The sequence below is a fragment of the Muntiacus reevesi genome, chromosome 1, assembly GCF_963930625.1.
Source record: "Muntiacus reevesi chromosome 1, mMunRee1.1, whole genome shotgun sequence".
Taxonomy (NCBI): Eukaryota; Metazoa; Chordata; class Mammalia; order Artiodactyla; family Cervidae; genus Muntiacus; species Muntiacus reevesi.
The window spans coordinates 57,762,016-57,778,192 of NC_089249.1; the positions used below are offsets into that span (position 1 = coordinate 57,762,016).

Genomic DNA, 16,177 nt, shown 5'->3' on the forward strand with positions numbered 1-16,177 from the left:
TTGAGAGGTGGTTTTCAGGAACTGGCATGGTGCCAGAACTTCAGTTCCCACAGTAAAGGCGTGTGTGGTCTGTCATACCATTGACAAAGCCAGACTGGAGGCGGCGACAACCTCCTGGATGTTCTTCAGAACCTCCTCTGGATTGAGGGCTGCAAAATTGATCGGCCTGCTCTCCTCTTTCTCCTGGGGCTGAGGTCTTGCCGGCTTGCTGTTCTCCACCGCTCGCAAGAAGTCAAGGTAATTGATGGAGTTATTGTGCCAGCCAATTCCCCAACTTGTCCCCAAAGAAAGAAAACAACATATTAGTTAAAAACGCCATCACTTACTCAGTCAACAAACACCTGCTGAGTACAAAGCAGTGGGGAGGACATGAATAAAGGGGAGACACCCTCTTTTGGCTTGTAGGTGCATGCACGTGGGTCAGTTATGCTATTATATGAGGGCTCAGGGAAGGGCTACGGGGCCACTGCTGCTGGTGGGGCCGCAGACCACGCTGCCCTGAAGCTCTTGAGTCTTGGAGGCTGGACAGTCAGGCTCATGGGGTTGAAAAGCAGAGGGTGGGGGTGGGGGACTGGCTTAAGGAATCCGGCCCTGTGATGGGGGCAGATGCAGGAGCCTCAGCATGAACGTGATGTGTGCGGAGACGTGATCTGGGGAGATGCATCTGACAGTGATGGCAGAGCTGGGATGGAGGCAGGACTCGGGTGGTGGGGGCCGGGGCTGTGTTCCTATAGACTGTAGCTGGCCAGGGCCCTTACTGAGAAATGGTTCAGAGAAATGGTAGGGGCTCTGAAAATGGGGAAGTATGTCAGAGGAACTGACAAGGAAAAGAGGGGCTGAGTAAAAAGATGTTAAATTCTTTATCAAAGAGTGGTTGAAACTATGTTGTCAAGCTGAGAGCACCCAAAACATCTTTTTTTTTTTTTTTTTACAAAACCTACACAGCTTAGTATTTTCTCAAATAGCAATTCCCTGGTGGTCCAGTGGTTAAGAATCCGCCTTACAAGGCAGGAGATGCAGGTTCAGTCCTTGGTTGGGGAACAAAGATCCCACGTGTTGTGGGGCCACTAAGGCCTCATGTCACAACTGGAGAGTCCGGGTACCACAGCGAAAGAGCTCACGTGACCCAACTGAGACTCAACGCGGCAGATAAATCAGTGAATAAAAATACTTTAAAAAGAAATTCCATCTGTGTGTGTGTCTCAACAAGGACATCCACGTAGAAAAAGAGGCTCCTGCGCTCTACTCCAACATGCAGAAAAAATATCTTTAATTCTAAAAGAAGACTCTTCGAGAGCAAATCCAAGTTTCATGAGACCATAGAGCTTATTTATTAAAGATGTAAAATAATGCAAAACACAGCTTGATGGCACTCAAAGTTTCCTTTTCTGTAACAGATTCCCTGGGGATCACTGGCATCTTAACCCCTACATGCTCCTTTGCAGGATGGAGCGTGTGTCAAAGAACAGCTCGGAACGCCAGGAAATGGAGAGGAAAGTTTCCAGCGACTGGAATAGCGGCTTCTAAAGAGAAGCAGCCAAGGGCCGTTTCTCCAACCACAGCTGCAGAGCTGCTCTCCACGGGCCCCGCGTCGCTGGCTCGCGCGGCCGAGACGCCGAGGAAGAGGATAATCAGCTCCATTTCATCGGCAGGGTAAATTGCCAACTTGGTATTAAAATTTAGTAATAAAATCAAATGCATATGCTAATCTCAGTATTATTTAGAAAAGTCTATTTTGGGTCTAGAAAAGAATAATCTACATATAATTATAAATAACAGAGATGTTTATCATCAAGAGGTCTTTGAGAAGAAACAAGCAACTGAGCGATGGATCCTTATTAAGGTTTCAACTCGTAAAAAAGTTGATCACCCCATTGACAGGTGGACTACAGAAATTCCACAGCCCTTGTGTTGTTTACGAAAGTATCAGGCCTAACTACATTTTAACAAGAGTCTCTTGTAATCATTTAGTTGATTATTTATCTGGTGCTATTTTTTGTGATTTATTCACTGAATGCATTTGAATTCATGTTCAGCTGGAAATAGATTTAGTGAGAGGAGACCCTATTTAAGGAAGAAGAGAAGATACAGGCACTTGAGGATGAAATGGTCCTTCTTTTCTCTATACAAACACACACACACATCCACACTCATACACTTACATGTACATGCATATACATACATGTATACATATATATGTACATACACATACATGCAGACAATAGAGCACTAGCCTTTAAAATTTTAAGGGAAAATGACCTGCTCTCTAGGAGTCTATGTTCCAGCAAGCTAACAATCTGTGCAGAGGAAAACAAAAAACATTTTCTGACAAAGAACTGAGAAAATTGTTTTCCTGTCCCCCCTTTCCTTAGGAAATTACTCCAGGAAATACTCCAGCAAAGTAAGAATGCAAATTTAGAAATGAAAAGATGTGGGCGTAAGCAACAGGGGCTCCAACCCTGGACAGTCTAGGAGGCTCTTGGTGGTGATCTGGAACAGGAGGTAAGGAGCCAGGCTCTAGGGCAGAGGGAACCCAGGGGAAATTGGAGGGAACAGGAACTTAGGGCAGATGCTGGGGGGACCTGAAGGCTGACAATGCTGAACTTCAGAAAACACTGAACCCCACTTCAGAAAACAGCGATGGTTAAAGATTCACCCGATTGTAGGGTGATTGTTCTAGGAAGTAGTTTACAGCAGAGTTCACAGCATTTCATAACTATGACTCTGTACATATTCATTTACAGCCTTTCCCCAAGTGGCTTAAGAAAGATGCACGGTGTCCCTAGGTTTGCCTATGATGAGGTGGACATGGAGGCCCAGGGGTAGAGCCGCTGAGAAGAAAGCTAATTTTCATTCATTTCTTGGACACTGAATACTATGAATTATGAATATGTACACAGTCATAATTATGAAATGCTGTTTAATGGCATTTGAGTTTTATAATCAACCTATGAATCAAGCAGAGAGGACCTGGTTGTGGCTGTAGGCCATATAAAAGTTAACTAGCTTTTGCAAAAAAAAATATTGTAGCTGACAAAAGGTGGGACATGGAGAGAAAAAGTGACGGAAAGGGGGTGGGGGGCTTTATGCCTAAGAACTTGGAAGGGTCGCTCTCATCCTTAAGAAGGAAGCAGAACAAACTGAAAACCAATGGTCTTCCTTGGTCCCATTAGAAAATTGAGGTCACAGTGCAAAACATTACCTCCAAATCTGGAGAGATGGGAGAACACAGAGAACTACCTCTGGAGCTGTAAGCTGGTAGGAACACCTAAGTAGTAACTTGGGCAACAGTAGAAAATCAAAGACAAAGAGAAGATCTTTACAGAAGTCAGAGAGGGTGGAAATTTTATCTATAGAGGAACAAAGATAAGAATTACATGGGGTTTCTCACCAGAAATCATGCAAGTAAGAAGATAGTGGACTGAAATATTTAAAATGTTGAAAGAAAAATAAATCACCAACCTAGAATTCTATATTCAGTGAAACTTACCTTCCAAAAGTGAAGGAGAAATAAATACCTTCTCTGACAACAATCACTGAGGAAATTCATCACAACCACCCTGGCCTTCAAAAACGCTAAAACACATTTTTCTCAGAGAAAGAAAATCAAAGAGCCAGAAACATGGATCTACCTAAGGGAAGAAAGAGGTTGGGAGAAGGAATAAATGAAGGTAAAATGATATCTTTGAGGGACTTCCAGGCTGTCCAGTGGCTAAGACTTCATGCTCCCAATGCCAGGAGCCCAAGTTCAACCCCTACTCAGGGAGCTAGATCCCACATGTGGCAACTGAAGATCCAACATGTTGAAATGAAGATAGAAGATCCCAAGTACCAAAACGAGGACCCGGAACAGCCAGATAAATAAATAAATATTTTAATAATAATAATATTTTATGTTTCTTATTCTTAGTTGGTCTAGTAAACCATTGTTTGCTCAATGTTACAAGAACAATGTATTGGGTGATTATAGCAAATGGACAAGTGAGGTGAATAAGAGCAATGTTACAAGGCAGAGGTACTTAACCTTTTTAGCACCAGGGGCCAGTTTCGTGGAAAACAATTTTTCCATTGATGATGGCGGTGGGGATGATTCAGGAGGTGGGGATGATTCAGGAGGTAATGTGAGTGTTGGGGAGTGGCAGGTGAAGCTTTGCTAGCTCGCCCACCGCTCAACTCCTGCTGTGTGCTCTTGTTCCTAACAGGCTGTGGACCAGTACCAGTCTGTGGCTCTGGGTTTAAGGAACCCTGTTATAAGGAACAGGAGATAGGACTTGGGAACACTTACTCTGTAATAAGGCGCCTGCACCTCCCAAGAAATAGTAACGTGTTACTTGACCCGGGACTTAGGCTAGTTGTTCACTTGGGCTGCAAATTCTAGAGCAACTGCTCACATTTTCTAGGGGGAAGAGAGGGAATGCTAATATCCTCACCTCACAAAGAGAGGAACATGAGATCCAGGTGCTCAGTCATAGAACTGCCAGCCTGCACACCCATGGGACGTGGCAGTTTAGAAACTGCAAGTGGAAGCAGTTTGAGGAGGGGCAGTCAAATTAATTATTTTGATTCAAAATTACAAGAGGATAAGGCTTGCAGTTAAAGTGGCCCCAAAGCATATAACTAGCTCTCTTCCTCCTAAAATGACAGAAGGAGAAGTTTTTAAAAGGTGTCAAACAGTGGTTCTCAGGGCGCTCTGGTCCAGCAGCGTCAGCATCACCCAGGACCTTGTTAGGAATGCAGGTTCTCAGGGCTCAGGCTAGGCCAGAGAGCCTGAGGGAGGGGCCCCGCAAGCTGGGTTTCAGATTAACAAAAATAACTTTAGTATAAATATATACCAAATATTGCATGGAACATACACTAAAAACAAAAACAAAATAAAACCTATTTATCTGAGATTTACATTTAACATAGCATTTTATGTCTTACCTGGCAACGTTAGTCCCTGGGAAATCTGACGAGCCCAAAAGAAAAGTTTTAAAGATTCTGACACTGGGAGTCTTCCAAGGAAACTACCTGCCAGATTACCCTGCCAAAGTAGTTCAAACCAAAGCTGACTAGCTCTACCTATCTGTGCAGAACTTTTAATCTGCTTCTTAGTATCTCACTCTTATTAGGGGCATATTTTTGAGGAAAGTGTCTAACATGGAAGATGGAAGGGAAAAGCAACACCGAGGAGAGAAGCAACATTTCTCAAGTGAAGAAAACTTTAAAAAATCTATTATTAATAGTTTCAGAGGAATGAACTAGTATATCCATGAAATAAGAACAGGATGCTATAGAAAAGGAATATTCTGAGAATTAAAAACATGTGCTGGGAATTAAAAATATGAAAAGTATGATTAGCAGGGATAAAAATCTCAAAAGAAGGCTTGCAAACTATAACTGAGAAAATCTCCCAGAAGGTGGAGCAAGAAGAAAAAGAGATGGAGGACAGGAAAGATTTAAAATACTGGGAGACACTTTAAATGGCTCACTAGTCAATAACAGTAGGAGGCTCAGAAAGAAACAAACAGGAGAGGAGCTCATTAATGAAACAAATCAAGAAAATTTCTGAGAGTTGAGGAACATGAAAAGGGACATCCGAGAAGATGAAGCTGACAGATTGGCTGAGGTGTCTGAACACACTGGAAAGGGATTTCACAAATGGGAATGAACTGGGGTTTCATTAATGATGAGAAATACAAAGAAACTAAGCAAATAGAAAAAAATAATGATTAACTCCAGGGAAAACAAAATGCTACCTAGGGAAAAGAAAAGTGATCATTTCATCACAGTAATATAAACCCTGAACACTGAACCACAGCAAACTGTGACGTGGCAACACGGGGAGCCCATGGAGGTAAATGTGCGTGGGTCTCCATGGGGTGGGGGAGGCTGGGGCGGGGGATGAGGGGGTTGGTGATTATGCGATGGGTGAAAAAGAGTTAAACCCACATCTTCCTGATAGGAAGCCGACAGACACTGCCTTAAAAGTGAAAAATCAGTAAGTTGCTGTTTAAGTTTGTCATTTACGACTATCAACTTAAGTACCAAAAATAGGTGTTTAAAGCACTGGAAGTTATTGACTCTAGGGAGGAGAAGGTGGGGGTGGGGGACATCAGGGCAGAGGGCTACTGTTTTTCATAAGCCTTGCAGGATGAATTGACTCCCGCCCAAAAGTATGAATAACGTGGGTGAAACAAAAACAACGTGAAAAAATGATGACTCTGCTGCTGGACACACGTGCAGGAAAATTATGTATTTGTCAAGTTGCTTTCATTTTGCTTTGGGTTGACTCAAACCCACTAGAACGTAGCCCGACCAGAGGATTATTAGAACGCTCATTCTTTTTTTTTTTAAATTGAGTCACGTTGTCTTATAAATGTTCTGGGAGTATAACATTATAGTTTTACTTCTGAACCCAGGTTGAAACTCAATTTTTGGTGGCAGGGGGATTACTTCAATGCCGAAAGGCTGTTTGAGTGGACAGAGAAGGAAAAATTCATGAAAGCGACGTGACCAGCCTGATTTTCAGTGCTGTGAGAACCACAGTTAACTTGCTCAAAGGAAACCTGTTTAGAAGATCAGTCAGCTCCTCTTCCTTCAGAGAACAGCCACATTCTTGCAGCAGCTTCTGCAGCCTGCACAAGGATATGTAGCCAGTTTTGGATTTATCTAGTTTGGCAAGTGCTTTGCTGATATCTTGATCGTGATCCTTAAGCTTATCCCTGAAAGAGAATACATTTGAGACACACACACTCCAGCAGGGAAAACCAATAATTTCTTTGGAGCAAGAGCTCCATGATCATTCTAATGTGATGATCTGATGATTCATCTACCAGCTAATCTTGAAGATGCCTTGCAGCCTTGGTGTAATACATACATTGAAAGGTACTCTGGAAAAAAAAAATCATCATGATCATTTTATTATTATTATTATCAGAAAAACTATGTTAGAGAAATTACAACCTTGGTTTTTTACTAGAACGAATACTTTAAAAACAGAGTGAAGCATTTAAAAATACAGTGATATCACAGACATGGGAAATACACCTCCATTCTCCCCGATGACGCCTCGATGAGTGTCTGTCAAGTGCCAGGTACTGCTCTAGGTGTCAGAGGGGCCGCCCTAGCAGAATTTACATTCCAGGTGGGGCAAGGCCAACGATAAACAGAAGACACCAACGCCCTGCACAATGGGTCAGTGGGATGGCTGAGCACTGGTGGGCAGGACTGGGAACGTCCACAGTGGGGTGGGCTGCAACCCCCAGGGGTGGGTGCAGGCGGGCCTCACTGGGAAGGCAACACTTGAGCAGAGGCGGCAGCTGAAGGACTCAGCTGGGATTTAGCCCCCAGCAGACCTCTCTGGGCCCAGGGATTGGCTGGCGCCAAGGCCCTGAAGCAGGAGTGGGACCAAGGACGGCGAAGAGCCTGGGTCCCGTCGGTGAGCGCTGAGGGCGCAGGGGTCCAAGGACCCCTTGTCTGCTGTCAGGTTCTTTGTTGTGAAGAAACGCAGCCATCATCTGTGTGCATCAGTTGGCAAGCCAGGACCTGTGCTGCCTTCATGTACCATCTCCCATTCATTCTTCTCGACAAGGGAGACGGGTACCTGTCATCCCATTTTACAGGAAGGAGACCTTGTCCGCCTATGCGGATTCCGGGCTGGTCAGCTGTCCCTTGCAGGGACACAGGGACAAGGTCTAGCTGCAGCTCCTGCTTGAGTTTGAGGGCTGATTTCCTTGGGGATGTGTTCAAGTTTCCGATTCAATCGTTCAGGAAAATCCTTCTCTGACTTAACAGAAATTATTGGTAAGGGAATAAAAACGTGTGGACATCTTTGAGAGTGAACAGTCTCGCTCTGGACCTACGGGGCATGCAGTCTACTCTACAACCTCGGCTCACCCAGGTCTCCAAAAGCTCTTCCTATCAAACTGAACACTGTGCCTATCTGACTCCAGCTTGGCTGTGAGGTTCTTAGTTGGGGAAAAGAAGAAGCCAGAAACTCCAAACTCGAAATCTTTGCTGCTAATTGTCTACCACCTGCGGTACGTATTTGTGGATTGTTCCAGTTGTTCAGTTGCGAAGTTGTGTCTGACTCTGTATGACCCCAGCACATCAGGCTTCCCTGTCCTCCACTATCTCCTGGAGTTTGCTCAAGTTCATGCCCATTGAATCGGTGATGCTATCTAACCACCTCATTCTCTGCCACCCTCTTCTTTTGCCTTCCCCTTTGTGGATACACACCCACAAATAGGTTCCTTAGGTGTGCCTGGGGAAAAAATTATCCATAGCAACAGAAAAGTCAGAAATCAGGAGAGGAAAAGCTGAGAGAATATTGGGGTGGGCGAGGCAGGGACGTTGAAGCCGCGTGGGTCACCATCTCCTCCCCCGCTGGCCCCCGGTTCCGAGTTGGCCAATGTGCCGCCAAGAAGCTGACACAAATGAGCCACACAAACTGTCCCGGGTGCATCTCGAGGGAAGCAACAGCCTGGGTTCCCGCACAGGTGTACTCTGAATTCAGTCCCATGTTACAAACTGGTTACTCCTCATCACAACTATTACATTCCACTTAATCCTTCAAAAAGGGAAGCAAATGAAGGTATATAAAAAAAAATCAGAACTTTTTTGCAGATACATATTTTTAGAGAATTGAGGCGTTGAGTCTTTCTTGGACTGGTTTCCAGGCAATAATCACCTCCCTTGCAGAGTAAGTCTGTGCACAGAGTTAGTGAGGATTCGGGGCTGGGATCAGGCCAGCTGCCCAGCAGAACCCGTGGCAGGCGAAACAGCGCCTGGGCCCCGGTCTGGACGCAAGATGGGCGCCCCACGAGGGTGGGGCCATGGCCAGTGGACGGCCACAGAGCCCCCTGCCCCTTGGCCAGGCCGGCATAGTGGGAAGAGCCCTGGGTGACCCAGTCGGCTTTGCTCCTGAGCCTCTCAGCTCACATCTCAGAACAGCCAGCCATGCCTCTGTGACTGATTTACTGTTGCTGCTCTGACCCTGAATCTTCAACTTTAGACTTAGGCCCCAGAAGAGCAAGGCCTGGAAAAAATGGGCTTGAGAAAGGACTCTTCTGAATTTTTAAAAGTGTACTCAGGCCACTTTAAACAAAATCGATTTGCTTAAATTTAAGAAGCAAACATGAAATTCCAGTCCCTTTGATGAGCATGACTCCTATTTGTGAATCTTATCAGGGTTCCGTATAAACGAGGAGGTTGAAAGTCTGGGAAATGTTGCATCCCGAAGGGTTTTCTGGAAGATCCACTGACACCGAAATTGAAAAGCAGGCTAACCTGAAGGGCAAAGCGACTTGAGAACCTCACAGTGTGACGTCTTTGAGGAAAGAGGGGCCCGTCGTGAATTTTTATGAACCGGGCTTGTGTTCTTGGGTAAGAGAGCATGACGGCGGCAAGGCACTGGCTGAGCGTGCGTCGGTTCGCCGAGCTCGGTGCTGTGAGGGGGCATCGTCCACTGGCTCCGAGCACTCCCAGCGACGGATCCACACGCGCCCAGAAGAGAAAGTGTGTGGGCATCGCAAGGACGCGCGGTTCCTCTCCGAGCCTCATTACTCACAAGCGGCAGGAGGGAAGGGGAGAGGGCACATGCGTGGGTGATGAGGCCAGCCCTGTCTGGGAAAGATAAATTCCACTCTTTCATTCGTTTTATGGCATCTGTGATTTATGCCAATCTTGCGCATATTTTTACTTGAAATTTCACCAACTCAATTCTCTGCCTCTAGGCTTTATAACTTAGCAGCTTGGACATAATTCAGGGGTGCCTTCCACATGCCTTTCTCTTAAACCCCATTCAGCCATCACATCCCGTCTCTGTGTCCTTGGATTGCTTCCCTCCTCCAGGGGATTCTTTAGCTCATTTGCTCATTCAGAGATGGTGTGGACAGAGAGCCGAAGTGACAGACGGAAGATGGACAGACAGACAGATGAGAGCGCCGTGGAGTCGCCCAGGACCGGGACTGATGCAGAGAGTCTGTCTCATCTCACGTCACGTCAAATGTGGCAGCTTTTTCTCCTGTGTTTAATTTTTTATTGATGCATAATTGACATATAACATCACGTCTGTTTCAGGTGGACAGCATAATGACTTGACATGTGTATACACTGTGACGTGGTCACCAGGATAAGTCTAGACACTGTTCGTCACCATCCATGGGATGAGAACTTTTTAAGATTTACTCTTGGTGGCTTTCAAATACACAGCACAGTACAACTAACTACGGTCACCTTACTGCGCTCACGTCCCCAGGACTTATCCTATTATAACTGCGAGCTGTGCTTTTGGACCCCTTCACCCCCTCTGACACCCCCCCCTCACCTCTGGCAACAGCCAATCTATTTTCTGGATCTACAAGCTTGTTCTTGTTGTTGTCGTTTTAAGATTCCACATACGAGTGAGATCACACCGTTTTTGTCTTCCTTTGACTGATCTATTTCACCTGGCATAGTGCCCTCAAGATCCATCCGTGATATCACAACTGGTGGGATTTCATTCTTTCTTATGGCTGAGTAATATTCCATTGTGTGTGCAGATACATATTTATATACACACACACATTTTCTTTATCCATTCTTTAAAAATTTTAAAATATGGCCTTAGTGACCAGCTTTAAACTTTGAAAAGAACCCACAGTCCCACCGTCCAAATACAACCTTCTGCACAGCATCTTCTGGTCCTTGTGGGCAGGCATGTATGTTTGGTGTGGTTACCATCACGGTATACATACATGGCATACACTGCCCACCAGTCTTCTATCACAAACATTCCCAGCCTCCATGATGATGCCTATAACTGGCACACACCACCTCATATCCCTTGGAGCTGCGTTCTCTGCAAGCCAGGGTACTCCTCTGGGACGGACAGGTGTCCACCTGGCTGCTGTTGTTGAAGACACACGGCATGTCATACCTTGCACCTGCTGGGCTTCTCTGAACTATTTCTTTGGGATAAAGACTCCAAGGTTGAACTGCTGAGTTTAAGAACGTGTCCTTTCATGCACTCTCTGGACAGAGCCTCACTGAGTGCCTGCTAGGTGTCGAGCGCTGTTCTAAACCAAGGAGGGGCAGGCGTGTCCTCCTGGAACCTGCATCCTAGTTGCCCAGAGCAGGGGCCCGGTGTGTATGCTGGTAGGGACCTAAAAGCTTCCGTTCTCAAGGGTGACCGATAAAACATGAGTGACTGGAGGGTGTGGCTGGGGAGGGCCGGGTAGGACTACAGCTCTTTTACTCCATCACGGCTCTGTTTTGTTGTTGTTCACTTCCTAAGTCGTGTTCGACACTTTGCGATCCCATGGACTGAAGCACACCAGGCTTCCCTGTCCTTCACCATCTCCTGGAGTTTGCTCAGACTCGTGTGTATGAGTCGGTGATGCCATCCAACCATCTCATTCTCTGTCATCCCTTTTTCTTCTGCCTTCAATCTTTCCCAGCATTCAGGGTCTTTTCCAATGAGTCAGCTCTTCAAATCAAGTGTCCAAAGTATTGGAGCTTCAACTTCAGCATCATTCATCCTTGCAATGAATATTCAGCATCGACTGCCTTTAGAATTGACTGGTTTGGTCTCCTTGCAGTTCAAAGGACTCTCAATGGTCTTCTCCAGCAACCACAGTTCAGAAGCATCAATTCTTCAGTGCTCAGCCTTCTTCAGGGTCCAATTCTTACGTCCACACATCACTCCTGGAAAAACCATAGCTTTGACTATACAGACCTTTGTTGGCAAAGCGATGCCTGCTTTTGAATACACTGTCTAGGTGAGTCGTAGCTTTTCTTTCAAGGAGCAAATTTCTTTTAATTTCCTGGCTGCAGTCACTGTCTGAAGTGATTTTTAGAGCCCAAGAAAATAAAATCTGTCACAGTTTCCACGGCTCTGTGACTTAACACCAGTTTCTAGAATCTACGGGGGCTTCATAGGTGGTTCAGTGGTAAAGAACCCGTCTGCCAGTACAGGAGACGCCGGTTCCATCCCTGGGTCGGGAAGATCCCCTGGAGAAGGAAATGGCAACCCACTCCAGTATTCTTGCCGGGGAAATTCCATGGACAGAGGAGCCTGGTGGCCTACCATCCATGGGGTTGCAAAAGAGCAGGACACGACTGAGCATGCACACACACTAGAATCTACAGCAGTGAACGAGCATGATAATTTCACGGCAGCATTGCCAGCACCGGGACAGACTGCTTCAGAACAACCGGGGTCAGTGTAGACCAGACACCGGCCCCCGGCGAGGTGCTCACCGACTCACCTGGCAGGCGTGGCCTTCTCTGTGCTCTGCTGCAGCTCCTTCAGCTCTTCCTGCAGCTGCTGAGGCCTCGTGAAATGACCCATGAAGTTAAAGTACTCCTCCACGTAGGGCCGGTGAATATCTGCTGAGTAGGTAATCCCCAATTTCTGCAAAAATTCTTGGTAAGTGATGTGCCCTCTTCCCTCGGTGTCATACCTTTAAAGACAAACACAAAACTCTCAGCTGTAGCTGCTGAGGCTTTAAAGCTGCTCGGGGCTTTAACCCCGTCTACACTTCATCTGCCTGGTTCCTCACACCTTAGGTCCCTGCAGCACTGGCCTCCCCGAGCGAGTCAGACGTGCTGGAGCCCAGGGCTCACCCAGACCTGATCTGAATCTGTTTTTAACAAGATCCTCAGGCCATCCATATGCTCATCAACATTGCATCGAAACCCACTGCTCCAGTCAACAGGAGGATCAACTCATACAGGGTGGTCTTGGTCCACCTCAAGAGAGCAGCCGCATTCACCCACCAGCTTTCGGTAGAAACATGACTGTGACCACAGAAAATTAAAATGAACCCTTCCACTCATTCAAAGGTCTTTTATTGAGCACCTCCACAAAAGAAGAACTATGCTAAGGTTCAGAAGAAAAATCCGACAAAAAAACAAACGCATATTCAGTCTTAATACTCAAATAAATGAATGCCCCTTGATTCCAGTTCCCCATTTCCTCTTTGAAGAGATGCCAATTACACACAACCAACGAGACAGGCTAGAAAGGAAAACAAGATAAGAATTACGCTGCATTCCTTTTATGCCATTTTCTATTATTGGGATTTTTCTGAATTATAATTCATTTTTTTCTAAAAAAGCATAATGGAGGGTTTTTATCTCCCCAACATTATTCAAATAGAATAGAATTACTTCAACAAAAAGTTTTAAAGCAAGTTTTCAATTTTCTTTAAAGAAAAGAAAAGCATTTATTCTCACAGAAGATCTTGGTCCTCCTACTCTAACCAATAAAAACAGCATTTTGTCAAGGTGATTTTTTTTCCCAGATGAACTCAGTGTTTTGAGGACCAAATATTTACATGATGTCTGGGGCGCAACGCTCCAGCCAGCTGCTGTTGGGGCTTTGTCGGATGGAGCATCAATGTGGCTGGCTCTCCTGTGGGAGGCAGGGCCCCTCTCTGCGCTCAGCTCCCCGGACACCGTAGGACTGCAAAACTGCGTGTTCCTGGGTCCTCTGTGACCCTTTCAACTGAGTGATGATGAGGAAAATGGATTTATATACCTGACTTTCTCATCTCTCGAGGGGGGTGGCGGTGGGTGAAAGATGCGGGGTGAGAAGCCCCCAAGGTGGCTGCTAGCGCAAGTCCCCCTGTCCATTCCCTCCTCTGCACCCGCAGGCCTGCAGATCCCACCTCCACCTCCCCCCAGCACCCAGGCCTGTTTTCATCAGGGACTCTGTCCCAGAAGGTGAGGAGCGTTCCCTCCTGTGACTAAGAGGCAGGGAGGGTAGTGAGGTCTGATCCCAGCGAGGTCCTCCCGTGACCACCTCCCCACCGTCTGTGCTTGACTTCCTGGCCTGCCCCTGTGAGCACGGGGGTGGGGGGTTCTCACATCTGCAGGTGGAAATCAGTGCCTGACTGCTGGCACCATTACTGAGGATTTGGGAGAAACTTCCAGACCTTTCTCAGTTCAGTTCAGTCACTCAGTTGTGTCCGGCTCTTCGAGACCACATGGACTGCAACACGCCAGGCTTCCCCGTCCATCATCAACTCCCGGAACTTGCTCAAACTCATGTCCATAGAGTCAGTGATGCCATCCAACCATCTCATCCTCTGTTGTCCCCTTCTCCTCCTGCCCTCAATCTTTCCCAACATCAGGGTCTTTTCCAATGAGTCAGTCTTCGCATCAGGTGACCAAAGTATTGGAGTTTCAGTTTCAACATCAGTCCTTCCAATGAACACCCAGGACTGATTTCCTTTAGGATGGACTGGTTGGATCTCCTTGCTGTCCAAGGGACTCTCAAGAGTCTTCTCCAACACCACAGTTCAAAAGCATCAATTCTTTGGCACTCATCTCTCTTTATGGTCCAACTCTCACATCCATATATGACTACTGGAAAAACCATAGCTTTGACTAGATGGACCTTTGTTGGCAAAGTAACGTCTCTGTTTTTTAATATGCTATCTAGGTTGGTGATAGTTTTTCTTCCAAGGAGCAAGTGTCTTTTCATTTCATGGCTGCAGTCACCATCTGCAGTGATTTTGGAGCCCCCAAAAATAAAGTTTGTCACTGTTTCCCCATCTATTTGCCATGAAGTCATGGGACCAAATGTCATGATCTTAGTTTTCTGAATGTTGAGTTTTAAGCCAACTTTTTCACTCTCCTCTTTCATTTTCATCAAGAGGCTCTTTAGTTCTTCACTTTCTGCCATAAGGGTGGTGTCATCTGCATATCTGAGGTTATTGATATTTCTCCCAGCAATCTTGATTCCAGCTTGTGCTTCATCCAGCCCAGCATTTTGCATGATGTACCCTGCATATAAGTTACATAAGCAGGGTGACAATATACAGCCTTGATGTACTCCTTTCCCAAATTGGAATCAGTCCATTGTTCCATGTCTGGTTCTAACTGTTGCTTCTTGACCTGCATACAGGTTTCTCAAGAGGCAGGTCAGGTGGTCTGGTATTCCCATTTCTTTAAGAATTTTCCACAGTTTTTTGTGATCCACACAAAGACTTTGGCATAGTGACATCTGTTATCAGCACAGCCTTAGGGCTTGCAACCCTCCCAAAATACCATTCTACCTTTATTCAGTGAATTTTCTAAAATAGAACAAAGTGATCCACCCATCAGAGGAGGCCCGTGGGGGCCTCTGATTCCTGGGGCTTGTGTTTGCATGTTCACTCAGTCATGTCAGACCCTTTAAGACTCCATGGACTGCAACCTCCCAGGCTCCTCTGTCCATGAAATTTCCCAGGCAAGAATACTGGAGTGGGTTGCCATTTCTTACTCCAGAGGATCTTCCTGACCCAGGGACTGAAAACACATCTCTTGCATTGACAGGTGGATCTTTACCACTGGCATGCCCTGGCAAGCCACACCACTGCACCTGGCTTTCTATTCCAGGTGGCAGGAAGGGCTGGTGTTGCTATGAAACGGCTCCCCCTACTGCTGGTGACGAGGCAGCAGCGAAAGGGGGGTCTAGTTCTCCCTCCATAAACCTGGGAGAGGGAGGGTCTGCCATTTCTCAGGTTCCGAGGGCGATCCCTGGGCCCTGGGCCCGCCCTGAATGGTGTCACGTCTCCGCCAGCCTCATGCCACCAGATGCAGCTGTGACTCACTCTAGACAGACACCCCTGGAAGAAGGCTCCCTGACGGCTCCCCATCCCGGCGGGGGAGGGCTCCCCATCCCGGCGGGGCAGGGCTCCTGAGAGAAGGTGCACAGACCACCCGCCTGACAAGAAAGCCCTGGCCAGCAGGGCACCCTTCTGGAACCTCTTTCTCTCTGGTCCTAAGGTCAAAGTACTGCATCTCCGCCTCCCCTGGGTCCCTCCAGGCTGGGATGAGGATCCGGCATGGGAAATCTCATGCCCTCCAGGCAGGTGTGCATGGAGAACTGGGACCGGGGCCGCCCAAAGGCTCAGGCAGGTCCTGCCTCCGCATCCCCCGCTCCAGCCCGCGTCTCCCCTCCTGGCTCCGTGGAAAGCTTCTTGAGGAGAAACGTGCCTTGTTTTATCTTGATGGGCAAACTCACAGCTCCCAGCAACCCACCCTGCAAAGGCTTCCTTATCAATACCTGGTCGCTGAGCGAGTGAACATGAAGCATGCGTGTCCCTAAGGAAGGCTTGCTGTCCCTGCGGGCGACACTCACGGATTCCCAGCCACAAACTCTAAATCGTGACACTTGGACTGAATGAAAAGACACTTCTTAATTACTTCATTGATAAAGATCATA

The 16,177-nt window shown here is 46.8% G+C and overlaps 1 protein-coding gene across 1 annotated transcript in view; it reads right to left on the minus strand.

The window, feature by feature from the left end:
* EFCAB6 (EF-hand calcium binding domain 6) overlaps positions 1–16,177 on the minus strand; it is a 242,193-nt gene that overhangs the window by 42,951 nt on the left and 183,065 nt on the right. Inside the window, exons 23-25 of the mRNA XM_065924192.1 lie at positions 12,231–12,425; positions 6,549–6,704; positions 79–274 (exon numbers count right to left, since the gene is read on the minus strand). Coding sequence (XP_065780264.1) covers positions 79–274; positions 6,549–6,704; positions 12,231–12,425 — 547 coding nt within the window. The remainder of the gene's footprint in view (positions 1–78; positions 275–6,548; positions 6,705–12,230; positions 12,426–16,177) is intronic.